General features: G+C 30.0%; 1 protein-coding gene across 2 annotated transcripts in view; it reads left to right on the forward strand.

Annotated features, from left to right (window-relative positions):
* Positions 1 to 16,284, forward strand: part of LOC129969310 (frequenin-1-like) — a 421,518-nt gene that overhangs the window by 368,703 nt on the left and 36,531 nt on the right. For both annotated transcript variants that reach the window (XM_056083825.1, XM_056083826.1), the window contains exon 3: positions 8,085 to 8,133. In XM_056083825.1, the coding sequence (XP_055939800.1) occupies positions 8,085 to 8,133 (49 nt within the window). The remainder of the gene's footprint in view (positions 1 to 8,084; positions 8,134 to 16,284) is intronic.

Raw genomic sequence — 16,284 nt, forward strand, 5'->3', positions numbered from 1 at the left:
TGTAATAATATTCGCAATATTAAATAACGTAACGTAATATAGAACAATATGGTGTAACATGTTGTGGTGCTTGGGCAATTCAATCTTTTTTATATAGTTCTGAACGTTTATATATTTAGCTTTTACTTCTTTTATAGTTACATTAACCTACTACAAATGTGTCATTACTGATATAAGCGTTGAAACGATCCTAGTTCTGTATTACTTCATTATGAGCAAAGACAATGAATTGTTCCAACGACTTTGCGTGAGAACCAGAAAGCGTGTTACTTAACGAAAGGGAGATTCATATATTTGTTACTAATTAGAAATTTTTTAACGTTTCAGTCTTTATTCATACTTTTTAAAATAGAGTTAAAATTAATGGTTCTTTCTAGGTAGATTCCTATAGAAAGACTACCCATTACAATGGTTCTCATGAAAAAAATTCGGGAAAATTTCTTCTGTTTTTCACCGATTATAACTCTAGAGCACAAAACCACCCTTCGTTTAAAAGTTTATATAATATATACTATATATAAATGCGCATGCTTTTTTCATGTTATCTTGTGAACAGGATTGTTATAGTGATTTTGTTTGGATTTTAACTGGCTTGGAACATGTTGTAAGAAATGTAAAAATCTCGGGAGAATTCGTAACTTTTCTTTGGGTAAATGGGGGTTTGGAATATTTATCTCGCTCTAACTATTGTGGTGAATAGCATATAAGCCAGTTAACAACTACACTACACTAGCATATGCTTTTGTATCCTGGTTATGTTACTGCACTGCGAACCACAAGGTCCCAGGTTCTATCCTCACGCACTTGACGCAGCAACACAAAAAAGGCCGCGGCAACCCAAAGTCGTCAGACTCGCTTGACGCAGCATCAGCGACCACTCACCCACACGCACGCTCGCCATAACGCTTGGCGCTACTCAACTGGGTACAGGCCTATTAGATAACAACTAAAATACATCTCCACTCAACAGCCATATATTTCGTCTCACCTCCGACTCACTGGAGGGAAAGTCTGTGATGAATATCATACAAGCCAGTTAACAACTACGCTATACTAGCATATGCTTTTGTATCTTGGTTATGTTACTGGACTGCGAACCACAAGGTCCCAGGTTCTTTCCACGCGCATTCCAATCCGCTACACTTTCTTAATAGTGAAGATAGCAAAATAAGTCCAATTAGCCAAATTAGCGCAGTATTAAGGCGAGAAACTTTTGTATTTAAATGTTTTTTATTACTGCAATATCTTAGGGGTTGAAAAGTGATTGTCAATCCCTAATTTTGACTGTTTCTAGCATCAACAATTTAACTTGCCATATAATAACTGAGATCTAAAGGAATCTATCTTTGCCTTTCAGCTACCGAGAGGATTGTTTTTTATTATTTCTGATTTTTTTTTTATTGAAATAAGGAAATTTTTCATATATTGTCGATGAGTTTTAACACAATTTAAGAATTGCCAACGTTTCTCCAATTTAAAAAAAAAGAGAGAAAATCGTTCAAGATATGCACATTTCGAAATATTTTGAGATTTTCAATTAATTTCTTTAATTTTCCCATATATATTACTCTGATTTCAACTCTATCTCAAATAATAGTTACTTCTTGGTTTATTCTAATTATAATAGTAATTACTTTCCAATATAGTGTAACAGACGCTTAGAAAAGTTCTCTTCCACAAACTTTATAATAATAACTTCCTCACAAATAATACTACCTGATTATTATCCGTAAAGTGAATAGATGAAGTAATCCATCTTCAAATGTCATTAACAAATTGTCCACACTTGTTATGAAATGGTTACTTTGCTATCTCATGGAATAAATTCTGCATAATTAAAGATTCTTGCTTCACATCTGAAATGCTAATCTATCTATTAATATAAATGGGAAGTGTTTTTGGGAAAACTAATAATGAATGAATGAATAGAAAGTTTCAATATTTTCAGTTAGGTTTTCTAATAATGTTAACTACAAATGAATTGCAGATAATTTGCATCCTTTTAGAGACAGTAATTGAAATTATTAATTTTTATTCGGAAGAATATAAATCGATGTCATTCGGTGATGACATATAGCTATTTAATAAAATATTATATTGAATAAAATTCCTTACCAATAAACAGAGTACATCAATTATGCTTATTAATTTCATGCCAACTAATTACTATTATCTTCTAATTATGAAAAATATTTATTTATAATATTTATTCGTATTTTAAGCAATATACAAAAGCAGAGAACATTTGAGGTAATAAGTCCCCAGATCACATTTTTCTTTTACGTTAAAATTCAAACTTGAAGTTACATCACACCTACGTCACTAGAGATATGAGACTTTTATCTCAGTGAGGTATAGATGCAAGTTAATCAGAGCTGATTACTCCTATTTGCGCGTAGGCATGCGGAAAAATCCGAGTTACTGAACCGATGCGACAGTATTGGTGAGAACTAAGATTGGGTCTTAAGAACCATCACCGGTCACGGAGGTTATTCCCTACCGGCGATGGGAAGTGAGCCCCGCCATCGGTAGAGGATTGTCACCAGACACCATAGGGGCCACGGTGGCCTGGTGGTAAGGTCTTGGTCTCGGAACAGGAGGGGTTTAGGTTCGTGACCCGATTCCACCGAAGAACCGTCGTGTAAGGGGGTCTGTTGCACGTTAAATCCGTCATGACCAAACGTCCTCCCGCTGGTGTGGTGTGGTGTGGAGAGGAGGGTGCCAGCTCAGGTGTTGTTCTCGTCATCTGACCGTGGTTCAAAATTACGAGGTCCGTCCCAAAATAGCCCTAGTGTTGCTTTAAAACAGGACGTTGATATAACTAAACTAAACCAAACCAAACCAAACCACCCGACACCATATCTGTAATCGCCAGATAGGCGAGAACCATCCACTATTGTATTTGCTTTTCATTCCCGTAATTGGAATGTGCCCTGAGGGGATAGATGTCAGTACGCTCATCTACACAAGTTTCATCTGTATGGGACTAGACAAATTACAGACTTCATGATTATGCCTGCCAAATTAAGAAAAACTTATACAATGTCTTGTGTATCAGGGTACTAAAGAAAATGGGGTTGACGGCCTTATCATTGCATGCAGAATCATTAGTATAATTTTTTTTCGTTTAGTTCTCTTTTTAGATAAAATGATGTAATGGAAAGATTTATTCGCGCTATTCTAAATTTACAGCATTAATTTTTTTGCATTAATATTGAAAAGAAATGTTTCTTTGAAATATTTTATTTCTTGAATGAGTAAGACTTGCATTTAGTTCTAGCTTATAGCTTTCAAATTTTTTAATTCCAAATATGAAATTAATATACTTTTTAAATCGAAAAGCAGTTTAACCTTAAGATAAACGGATGATTGGAACTTTTAAACTGAAGATTGAGACGGAAACCTAAAAAAAATGTTTTTTTTTTAAAAATAATTTTAAATCACTGAGAATTGTTTAATTTTTAAGATCTTTATTAATCTTCCATGGGGCTCTCGTTGCGTTTTAATATTTCGTATCTTTTCTCTATGTTTCTCTGAGACAATAAATTTGACAAAGCACTCCGTGATAACAGAACAAGACAGATAGATTTTAACAGTTATATTGACGGTTTATCTATTCCTCTTTTTATGTTAAGAATTTTACTAAATATACATTTTACTAAAATAGTATTTGCATTATCTGTGAAAGCAAAGTTAGATTCCTGTAAACCAGACCATGACATATGCAATACTTTTAACTTCACTTAGTGGAGTATACATGGCGAAATTCTTTATATAATACATCATCTTTGAAATACAGATGAGAAGTTGTCAGGAAAATAAGCAAGTTTTTGCGTCCATGGTGATTGAGTTAACTCTACTCCACTGACGGACATGACTCCTGCCAGAGTGGGTGAAAAAATTTATTTCAGTGGAGCCTTATGGGAGTCTAATTTATTTCGTACGTCCTGCAGTCGCGACGACTATCTTTCACATCATCCCAATTGTTTAGGATATATCCGATATGGTAACTAATTCCATGATTCAACAACTCATAATAACAGAAAACTATATCATTATCTGCTGACCTGCGACTGTGAAAACCCGATGATTTCTTTATTAAACAGATATCTGTTGGTGATGAACAATATTTGCATTTCATATGAAGAAATATTTCCAGAAAACAAGACCCTCACTGTCAAAAATTTGAATAATTCTTTTCTAAAATAAAGTTTGGTCTGTCAGATTTCAAATTCTGTTAGATAAAAGTGAAAAGATTGAAAGCGTAAAAATTTTCAATGCTTATTTCCCTCTAAAAAGACTCTATTAATCCATTAATACAACATGTAATTTGAATTATATACGCAACAAAATGTTTTTAAGTAATTTGCTTTACTTATTTTCCATACATAATGTTGTAGAACTTAATGTTTATGTTTATTTGAAAAATTTTAGATTAACTAGAATAAAATATGAATATCATTAGTAATTCACATAAAAATCTATCACATGATTTGATATTTTATGCTCAATAAGATAAAACTTAACTTTAAAAAATGATAGAATGAGGTGTGTCTGAGTTTATCAAGACTTGACGGATTCAAATACAGGAGTACAATTGCAAATACGATGATGTGGGGTATAAAAAATAACCATTTAATAATTTCCAAATGTTGCTGGAATAAATCATTCCAAGAGTCATCTCTGCTATTTGCAAATTTGTATTTACATCTTGCTATCGACATTTAAAAATTCAATTACATAATCAATTACATCAATTACTCGTCAGTTTTGAATCCTGTAAATTTGTCAAACATATTGAATATGTAATAATAGGGATCTTTTCTGTGAAGTTATTTTATCAAGTATTTTCTGTGAAGCATTATCTCTGTTAAATTAATAGATTCTTTGAGTTAAACATTTGTCAAGTACCTGAAAAAAGTATCAAATTCGATTATGCAAGGAATATTATCAATTACTTATTATCTCTTAAGTCAATTTATTCTTTGTTTATGCATTTGTTAAGTACCTGCAAAATGCATCAAATTCAATTGTTGGAAATACATCGAAACAGTTTTGGATTTTATAACACCAAGCGTTATGAAAAATACATTTTTTTTTTGTTTCTAAGATATATATTGATTAGTAGTGTTAAAAAGAAGTTTTATGATAAAATATTAAAATTTCATAGCATTATTAATATGTCAGGAATAATTGAATAAATAAGGTGTGCATTATAAAGTATGCCATTTGTACTAATTATTAATACTACTAAAAAGTCGCTTTAAATCATTTTTAGCAATGAATTGTATAATACTACAAATAAAATCGGTAAAACAATTGAATAAATTAAAGCAATCTCGTTTTTGAATAATTTTATCATTTAAAAATATTTGTCCTTTGGTAATGATCATCTGCCATCTTTGTGACGATGTATTCAAGACAGGATTAAATAAAATTTCAACCATTTGTGCTAGCTCTGTACATGTTAAATCATAGTTAAACAATTCCTTATTATTTCAGCATTGAAGTTTGTATAAGGGATGCTGGCTCAAATATCGTCCTTGTCATCTAATAACAGTTAAATACTATAAATAATCTCTTTATACTATTCGTATAATTTCCAAAAGGGATGCAATTATGTAGAATGTAGAATTTTGAGAAATGTAGAATTTGATATCATGGAATAGATAATTCTAACAGAGGGAAATATTCTCGAATTATATACACATATATCGAAAATGAACTGTTCTCGATATATATGTGTCATTAAGTTGTGTTTTATAACTTGAATAAATATCATCTTTGTCAATATAGCTAGAATTTGGTACCATATTTGTCAAACATTGTTTCATTTCCTTATTCCGTTACTCTATTTTATTTAAAATGTAATTTCAAAGGGATTCAAATACGAACTTCTTTCAAGAATAAAACAGCCACACACACACATAAAATCCTTGCTATAGCGGTGGCTACTCCAAATGCAGCACTTTGACGCAGAAATCTCATTTCCGTACCCGCTGTCCACAATTTGACCAACAAATGCCCAAATCCTCTCCGCAGAAAGACTACAAAATCAGATCCTTCTTGCCTTATTCGCGAGAAATTCTAAACCTCATTTTGTCCACCAGAGGGAGCTTCCGAGTACTCGTCTTTATTTAACAGCATGTGGCGCGGGAATCGTTGGAACTTCGAAAGGGGATGATAAAAACCCAATTTCCTTTTGCACTTACCTTTAAACTGTTCGAACATTCACTTAACCTCGTCCGACAAGAAAAGAAGCAAAGGGGGGAGGGGGAGGGAAGAAAGAAAATAAAATCTTTTAGTGGGAAGAAATGCTGGAGAGAGGAGTTGGTAGCAGAGGGGTTGACAAATGCGATATACGAAATTTAGAAGTTTCTTTCCCGCTGAGCTGAATCGATGGAGTTTTCCTTTTGTGCATCTTCGTCTGTATGGGAGATGGAATCTGGAAGTGACACAACAAAGATGGGGGGACAGGCTTTTGTCTGCTTTGGAGCAGATGCGTAGTCTGAAATTTACAATGATATTGAAATGGAAAATACTTGAATTAGATATGCTCTGTTGAGAATATTAAAACTAATGTTATGGAACAAATTAAATATTATTCACTTGATGCAGTGACTTGTTTATTAGACCAAAAAATAAATACATACAATAGTTTTAAGTTGAATTTCCCTGGAAAAATGAATCTGCATCTTTTTATCGTTCTGTAGTTATTTTTAACAAATAAATTTTTAAAAAAATATCAAAATGATGCATCGTCTTGAATGGTGAATGAAAGGAACCATTCGATTCCAAAGGTTTAAACATGGGGAAATTAAAAAGAATTTCTTAAGAAATTTAATAATAAATAATAACTTGTTAAAATAGTTTGGTTTCTAATTACAAAACCAAATTCCTTCAAAGATTTTGGATGTAGCATTATTAACTTCATAAAGCATGTTGCATCATAATTATAAATATTTTTTTAATAATTTACTGTACAAAACTGAAATGCTAATATATGGAATATGCAAATATATAGGAAAAATATATAGTTCTCTAAGACTGCTAAAAATGCGTTTTATCGATTTTTTTCATCTACATTTTACGAATTTAGGATTCAGTATTGAAATTTCATACAAGATAGTACAGTTTTCTGGCGCAATTTAACTACCTGCAATCCATTGTAAAACTAATTATTTATATGCAATTTTAGAAGAATTAAAACATTTTAAACGAGTTTTTCTCTGCTCACAAATAATTAGATATAATGATGTTGAAACGGAGAGTTAGGTTTGTTCTGTTGAGGATTTTAAAATAAACTTTATGAAAGAACTTGAATATTTTATATTACGTGGTTTACATATAGGGAAATTAGAAATTTATTAAGAATTTCTTTAAAAATTTAATAATAAATGATAAATTTTAAATGAATTTATTTTTGTAATTGGGAACTACATATTTTAAGATTTTCTTTGTAACATTGCTAACTTTTTATAATTATGATGTATCATGTTTCATATTAATTTTATAATTTATTGTACAAAACTGAAATGATTTCTTAGGGTTATGTGGTAGAATAATAATATATATTTTTCTAAAATTGTTAAAGACGTGTTTTATAGATTTTTCCATATGCATTTTATGAATTTCTGATTCAGTATTAAAAATTGCATATAAGGCTGTACAGTTTTCTGTTAAAAATTTAACTACCTGCAATTCATTGCAATGCTAATGATTTATATGCAACTTCAAAAGAATTTAAACGTCAGATTTTATTCTTTCCTAGTTAAAAATAATTTTGAAAATGAAAAATATCATTTTTTCATCTTCAAGAGTTATTAGTAATTGTTTATTTTTATTAGTAATGAAAAACTGAGTTCCAAAAAAGAATTTTACAAATCTTATGTCAGTTATTTTTATGCTTGCTAATATTAAATTTCGTAAAAAATGTTCTCCTATTTTCAGATTTCTTTCTAAGAAATAGAAAATCATTATAATAAGGAAATTACTTGCTAGTAGAAAGTGAAAAGTGCGTTTTTAATAATTGTTTTTATCTTTTTAATTCTTGTGAAAGTAATAATGTATAATGTTTCTTACAGGTATAAAGGCTTTCTGAAAGATTGTCCAAACGGCCAATTAACAGAACAAGTAAGTTCAGGAGTTGCCTTTTTAAACAAAATAATTAATATTAATATTATTCAATTCGTAATTGCTTCAGAATTCACATATTTACTCTTGTGTGCCATTTTCGCTAAAAAAATGTAATATATTCTACATGTTGATTAATTGCTCATTTTTTTAAAAAAATTTAAACAGTTTTCACATTTTAACAATAATACTTCACTATATAATTCTGACATAAATGCAAATAGAGTATCATTGCTAATGCATATCAGGTAGTAATTACTTACTGGTTCATATTATCAAATAATATTTAAGATATGTAATATTTGATATTAATTTTTCTGAATATAATTCGATTTTAATTCTTTGGGCAATAAATAATATTTCACATATTGAATTCAATAAATATTCTAAATTAACACCCACGACAAGTTTCCTTCTTACTAATCATTATTAATGAAAATGGTTAACATTATGTTATAAAATTCCCAGAGAAAAAAAAATATAGGATACATTTTAAATAAACCACACAAAAAAAATTTCGAAATAACATTGATTTTTCTCATTTTAAAAATTTAAAAAAAATACTGTAAAAATACCAAATACGTATTAAATTATTTAGTGTTAAAAATAAATTAATAGTCAAAGTTAGTTTGTGTTTCAGATGTTTTCTGATGCACACTGTCTACGATAAATGGCGTCATGATCTACTAAATGCCAATGCCCTAGATGACATACATTGAACAAAATTATTAAAAGCGGTGGTGAAAGATTGTAAAAATTTTAAAGGGAATAGCTCGTTTTTACATGCCAGCAAAATAATTGAGAAATTGCATATCATACTAGAGCCGACTGATTTATTGTATATTACTCAAAAAATGTTTTTTTTTATTCAAGAAGAAAGAAATAATACTATAAGATTTCCATAAACATATATTAAAAAAGAGAGATGCTCATTTTTTTCCCATTTGTTGCTATAAAAATATGGAAACGTTTGCTCTAAAACGTCGTTTGCATTTTTTTATTAATTTAAAAAACGAATTTATCTCTCTCAGTCTATTTTGTAAACATCACATTATATAAATTTTATTATTTGGAAATCTACAGAATTTTTTATAGAATTTAAATAAAATGTTTTTATAAATCTATTGGCTCAAATCTTTATTTTAAAGACAAAAGTATGATTACATTTTCTTTCTTTATATTTTTGAGTTACTCCTTGAAATTGCTTTCGGACGAATCAAACAGAAAAATTGAATTATTTATTTAAACTTGGCTGTCATTTTGCACTAACAGGATTATTTTCCCCTCAGCCTTATTGTCCAATGTACGAACTTTTGTAATATTGTATGTGCAATATTGTATGATATTCAGCAATATTATTAATGTTGTCAATATACATGTGCTCCATTGTAATATAATATTCCATATTTGGGGCATCACCAAATAAGGCCATTTCGAACATCTTCTATACAGCTAGATATGACCAAAATTTAAAATTATTCAACAATTTAATGATGATATCATATGGAAATTTCACCTGCCTGTCTAAATTTTTTCACTTACGTATAGTCAGACCACAAGATAGACAATGCTTTGATTAATTTACCGAAAATTTCATACTGATCTATGTCTATGCCTTTATGAGGTATCCTATCCATACAAATACAATATTCCTATTCATAGAGATGGACACACAGACGGACTTCATCATTAATTTGATAGAAATTAATAAATTTTTTGTACGAACTATTGTATATACTGAAACTTGCATTTTAATATGATAACATTCACAAATATAGGAACGATACAAACATTCTAACTCATCAGTTTTCTTTCGTGATTACTATATGTTTCATATGTCTTCTCCGTATTCGACAGAAAATTACGAAGCCATTTCATTCGTAATTTGTAATGACTGAAGTAAAATCCATGAATAAGCATATAAATTATTACCACAGTAAAGTTTATTACCTAATAAAAATTGACAAAGTTTTTATCAAAGTAAAATCCAGTACATGGAATTATTAATAACAAAGTACTTAAATTTTTATAAACAGTTGCACGAGTGACTTTGAGTAGGTTTGAAAAATTATCAGATTAATAAGCTGTTAATAAATAGCACTTACTGATATGGAAAAATGGAAAGACTTTCGATATACTTGACTACAATTCGAACATAAAAATCATAACATGAATGATGATTTGTTCAACATTGCTATCTCCTCTTTGTCCTATTTTATTTTACTTGAATATAAAAATTTCCGTTTATGAATTTTATATTTTCTAATTGTTTCTCTTTATATAAAACTTTTATTTGACACCTAATTCAACAACTTTTAAAACTATAAAATTCTTTTTGCTTAGTAGAATTTTAAATTAAAACCTTTTATCAAGTTAAATTAATGAAATGAAAGAATTACAAATTAAGACCAATAGATAGATCTTTAAATTGCTTTCTATAAAAATAAATTTTGTTTAAAAAATATTTTATAAAAAATGCACTCAGAAACATTCAAGCTTTTATACCTGAATAGGTTTAATGCATTTTTTACTCAATGTGGCGTTAAAGAAGCTTTTCGACGTTTGACGATTCGTAAGCTAACGCGTTTTGCATATTATTAATTTATGGATAGAAAGTTTTCTGAAGTTTCATAATATTTTAAAAGTCATGATCTTAAGAGATTTCATTATTGATAAGAGATAGAAACTTTTTTTATTGTTTCATCTGACATTTCATCGCTAGATTGTTTCCTATTTTGGAAATGTAGGGAAGATATATTCTTTTAATTATCTTCGCAGTTCTCATGAAAAATCTGAAAGTCAACTCATATTTTCGCTAAAGACAGGGTCACGTTTGATAAATATTGCTAAGTTTTTGATGATTTGGTTTATTTTAGTTTGTTCAGTTGTATTAACTTCCCATTTTAAAGCAATACTACGAGTATGACGAGGGTTTCATCTGAACTGCCTCCTCTCTCTAAATGTTTTCACACAACAGAGTGAGGACGTTTGACTGCGATAAACTTATCATGCACCAGACCAGCTTATACAGCTATTTATCAGCCTAATCGGGTCTCGAACCTGAAACCCTCTAGTGCCGAATCCAAGTAATTACCACCAGTCATCGCGGATCCATGTTTCTGATGGTTCTGTGATGTCATGGGATTCTATATCACCTTTTACCTGCTTTGATGTTTGTAATAAATTTGTGTCCAATTGCAGGAATCATGCAGAGGAGAATTAATTTCTTTATTTTAATCTTAAGTCCAATAAGTAGATAATTTTATTTGCAAAGTAAGTAATTATTCAAAATTTTCTAAACATGAAAACAAAATAAGAGGAATTAACGATACAAAAATGAAAAAGAAAAGCGAATAAGAAATCATGAATTACAGCACAATAAAATCTGAAAATCACATAAACCTTTATCAACTCTTCTTAAAGAAGAAAAGCATTAAGAATGTTCGAAATCTTTGATTCTATTTATACCGCTCCCCCCCCCTCCCCGAAAAAAATAAGAAATAATAAGAAAGGAGTAGAAAAATTCCAATGAAAATGAAATATTTTTCGCTAGCAACTGAAAATTTTGGTCTTTCTCTGGAATTCATGGAATGTATTACAAGCAAAACGAAGCTTTCCTTTCCAATGATTTCTATTAACGATAATGTGTTAAAAACGAAAGGAATGTAAAATCTTTCGCGTAACATTTTTACGTGTTCAGTAATAACGTTTATTTTTACTTATTCTGCAAATGAGAAGTTTTAATGGAAAAATTATTTCACACTTACGCACGGAGTCAATATAAGAAATGAGATAAATTTGAGTTTATTCTTACAATTTTCTTTTCTTCTAGTTTTCTTAAAGTAAATAGTTTATGCTATTTCGGTTTTGTTATTGGATGTTGGTTACAGTTCGGTGTTACAAACTGTTATTTAAATAATAATTAGTTGTATAGTTATTTTGAAAATAAACTAAAAAGTCAAATCTTTGATAGGATTCTAATTGTATGGTATATATAGGATATATATTGGGAAATTTATGCATATTGACCCAATCATTCCATAATAATGCCTATAATGTTATCCATTATCAATGTTAAACATCAAAAAATTCAATCAGTTAATTTTAAATTAGTTAGAGAATAAATAAAAATGATTATAAAGGGAGGGTGAGTATTATTATAATAAATATAAGAAATAACTGCTAAAATTTTTGGGGAATTCTTTGATAACCTTCATTATTAAGTAAGTCAGACATCTAACTCTCCGACCCGCCCCAAAGGCACACGGATTTAAACCATAAAAACTGAATGACAGACCGCCGCAACAGCAACATTGGCGGAAACTGTGGTTGAGTCCTAAGGACCATCGCCGACCACGGTACAACCCTCCCCGAAGGAAGTATGTTCCGTCATCGATGGGAGGAGTCAGATACCCCACCTATTAGTGTACCCTCTAAGGGGGCGAGATCCAACCATCACGCCGGAAGCATCTCATCCTCATTTCAAGGTGCCCCCTGGAGGTTTCACAAAATAAGTAAAGAGGAGATTACATTAAAAAAATACAAAAAAAACCCCGAGGATTTGGTCTATCCTAAACTCTCTCGCAAAGTCTCCAATTAAGGCTTATTCCCTTATCCGCATAAAATTGGATATCTTGGACAAAGCTATGAAAATAACCAATAATCAGATTTTTATTTTCAAAGTTCCGCATTTGAGAACTTTGGGACGTCGTATTTAAAGGAAATAGATTATACATTTTGGAAGCCCTTTTTTTATTAACCGATTGAAAACTAAATGTTATGCAGAACTGAAATTGTTGTAACAAGATCACATACCAAATTTCACTTATTGAGATTTTTACCATTTACAATTATTGTTACATGTATGTAAAAACACAAATTTACAGTTGAAAAGCCTAATCCAAAATCTAAAATCTAAAAAATTCTAAAAACTCAGATATATTTCAGAATTGTTTTTTCCAAACGAAAACAATTTGATTTTAAGTTAACAATTATAGTAAAAAGGCCAAACTTCCAGTTAGATAAGTACAAAAGTTTATTTCACTACTTGTATCAAAATAAAGTAAATTATATTTTGATATTAAAATGCTGTTTGATTACATCCGATTAGTTTTTCCTTGATAAAAATTTTATTCCGATGTTCAATCCTATTTGTACGATGCTTTTAAAATCATTTACAGGTCCATATTTTTATATCACCCGAGCCTAAAAACACTCAATGGCTGCGAAATAAAATGAATGAGGAAAAAATATTCTTCAAAATTTGTAATACATGTATTGAAACAAAAATGTTGTTGAATAACTAGAAAATTGTTTCCTTATCCTGTTACAGTTTTACTTTAAGTAAACTATATCAGTAAAAAATATAAACTTGCAGTTAGATCAGAAGCAATGTTTATTTCTCTAACTTATATCAAAATAAAATAAAATATATTTTGATATTAAAATACTATTTAATTGCATCTATTTAGTTTTTCCTTGTTAAAAATTTTATTCAGGTACGCAATACTATAATCTAAATGCATTTAAAAACATCTACGAGTCCATATTTGTATATACCCGAGGCTAAAGCACGCAATGGTTACGAAACAAAATGAATGGGAGAAAAACAGAAAACAATATACTTCGAAATTCGTAACAGATGTATTGAGAGAAAAACGCTGTTGAATAGCACTAGAAAACTATTTCTTTATCCTGTTTTATTCTTAAAATTTTGCTCTGAGGAACTGAATCTTTTATGACCTTCTTTGGAAAGATATAGAAAATCCAGTCTTCCACATTCCTTGTTTCTTGTAAGCGTATGTTTTAATATTTTCTTTTGTATAAAGACATCTTGTTTTGATATATTTTCCATTTGTTGTATAAACAGTTCTTCAGAATATAAAGACATTTTGAAATGCTTGTAAGGCAGTGTACGGTCTTTTATATCGGGCGTCATGTTTTAATTCAAGTTCACTATTTTCGCTGGCATAGCATATACGTCAATGGCAAATTAATTATCTGATGTCTTTTATAAAATTAATGTACATTATCTTTTATAAATAAATCACGGGAAATCATACTTTATCTCTAAAATACCAAAGGAATTATTGAAAAAGTATGTCCCTTTTTTGATGTTTAAGTAGTATAAATGTAAGTCAATAAATAATTCATATATATGTGGGAATTATGCAGAGTAAATTTGACGGAGATCCGGAATAGCCTGGTTGGTAGGGCGTTGGACTCGCCTTCCTTAGGTTGTGAGTTCCGGCCGAAGACTCTCCGTGTGTGTAGTGGTTGGCGAACGTATAAATCTGTCGTGGTCACAAAGTCCTCCATATCGAGAGTGATACCAGTGGGTGTACTGGTTCAGAGGTAATCGTTCTCTGATTCAGTTCTAAATTGCGATCTGTGGATGAACGGATGAAATGCATAAATTAAGTCCGCCCCGTAAAAAGGGTTGCGACACGTGAGTAGCTAAGTCGTACTCTTGGCCCTAGTTGGCGCTATTGTAAAAACAAGCGACGCTCACTGGGCTTAAATTGCTGTCAGCGGGCTTGTAAAGTGCCATAACTAACAACACAAAAACATTTGACGTTGAAGATCAAACGTCTTGCCATATGTTTTAGACACAAATATTTGGATAGAAACTGATAAAAATGTGAAGTTACAGATGCATTAGGTATTGATGTTATTATATAAAAATCTGTCCAATTACTAATACTTAAGTTTTGCCCATTTGTTACTTCTAACGACAAATAGAAACGCTAAAATATTCAATATTTTAAGGAGTAGTTTTGAATGTATTTCAGTACTAGCCGCCTTTGGCGACCAGCCGGTTCGCCAATCTTAATGTTCGTTTAAATTTTAATAATTAAATAGGTTGAACCGGAGTTTAACCCCCTTCTTCGCCAAGTTGCGATAACGCGCCAAAGCTGGCAATCTTTATTATGCACTATAATTGAACATCTGCTCCTTTGCTTTTGAACATTTCGCAAGGCCGTTGTTGGCGATTTTTAAAAATTTCGACAAGCAGGGAGTTAGACTCCGGTCGTACCATTAAATATTTTATGCAATTCCAACTTTAATAGATTCTTCAGCAAAATATTTTAAAACTTCAAATTTTGATAGTCATATAATTCACTCATAATATTATAAAGGCCTTCAGTCATAACGTGATATGTATCTCTCTAATTTTCTGTTACCCCTCATAGAATTTATGCTTTAAATTAAAGTGTAAATGATTCATCTGCAATAAATATAATAATATTTTTTATTGAAACAAAGCATTTTTTTAATAATATGATTACTGATAATAGAGTCACTGAGCGTTTAAACTTTATGGGCACTAAAGAATATCTTTCTTAATTTATGTAATATCTCAAGAATTTGTCAACAAAAATTTCTCAGATTCATCATGAACAGATCGATTCATTAACAATGTTTAATTTTAAATGCATCAAACACTAAGAAAATAAAATAAACAGTTTAAAATAATCAGTCGAAAACAGGTTTAAAAAAACTACTTAAAAAACGATGTGCTTAAAACTATAAGAATATACAAAAAATATATAATTAACATAAATACAATTTAATTACAAAAGCATGCAACTAGCCTAAAAATAATTTAAATCATTGAAAACAGGTTAAAAAAACTACTTAAAAAACGATGTACTTAAAACTATAAGCATATACAAAAAATGTATAACTAACATAAATACAATTTACTTACAAAAGCATGCAACTAACCTAAAAATAATTTAAATCATCCGTTGGTTGTCATGTCAACAATCAGAACACAGGGCGCATGCGTGAATTTTCTTCGCCAGTTACGTTAACGCAAATGCGTGAATTTTTCTACGCCAGTTGGGGTAACGCTATGCAGATTATACATTTTTAATTTCCTTTATTCTGTGTTATTTTAATTCAAAAGTACTTTAGAATGAATCTGAAACATGGATTAATTAACAATGATTAATTTTAAATGCATAAAACATTAAGAAAATAAACAGAATCGTTTGAAATAATCCGCCGAAAAATGTTAACCCTAGCCTTATTACTGTTGGTAGAAAAAAAAGCAAAGCCTTACTCATTTGGCGGTGGGGAAAATGGAAGATTTTTTTGGCGGGTAAGTTAGTTTTTAATTAATAATTAAAATTCTAAATAAAATTT

Source organism: Argiope bruennichi, chromosome 5 (genome assembly GCF_947563725.1).
Source record: "Argiope bruennichi chromosome 5, qqArgBrue1.1, whole genome shotgun sequence".
In the NCBI taxonomy this organism is placed as follows: Eukaryota; Metazoa; Arthropoda; class Arachnida; order Araneae; family Araneidae; genus Argiope; species Argiope bruennichi.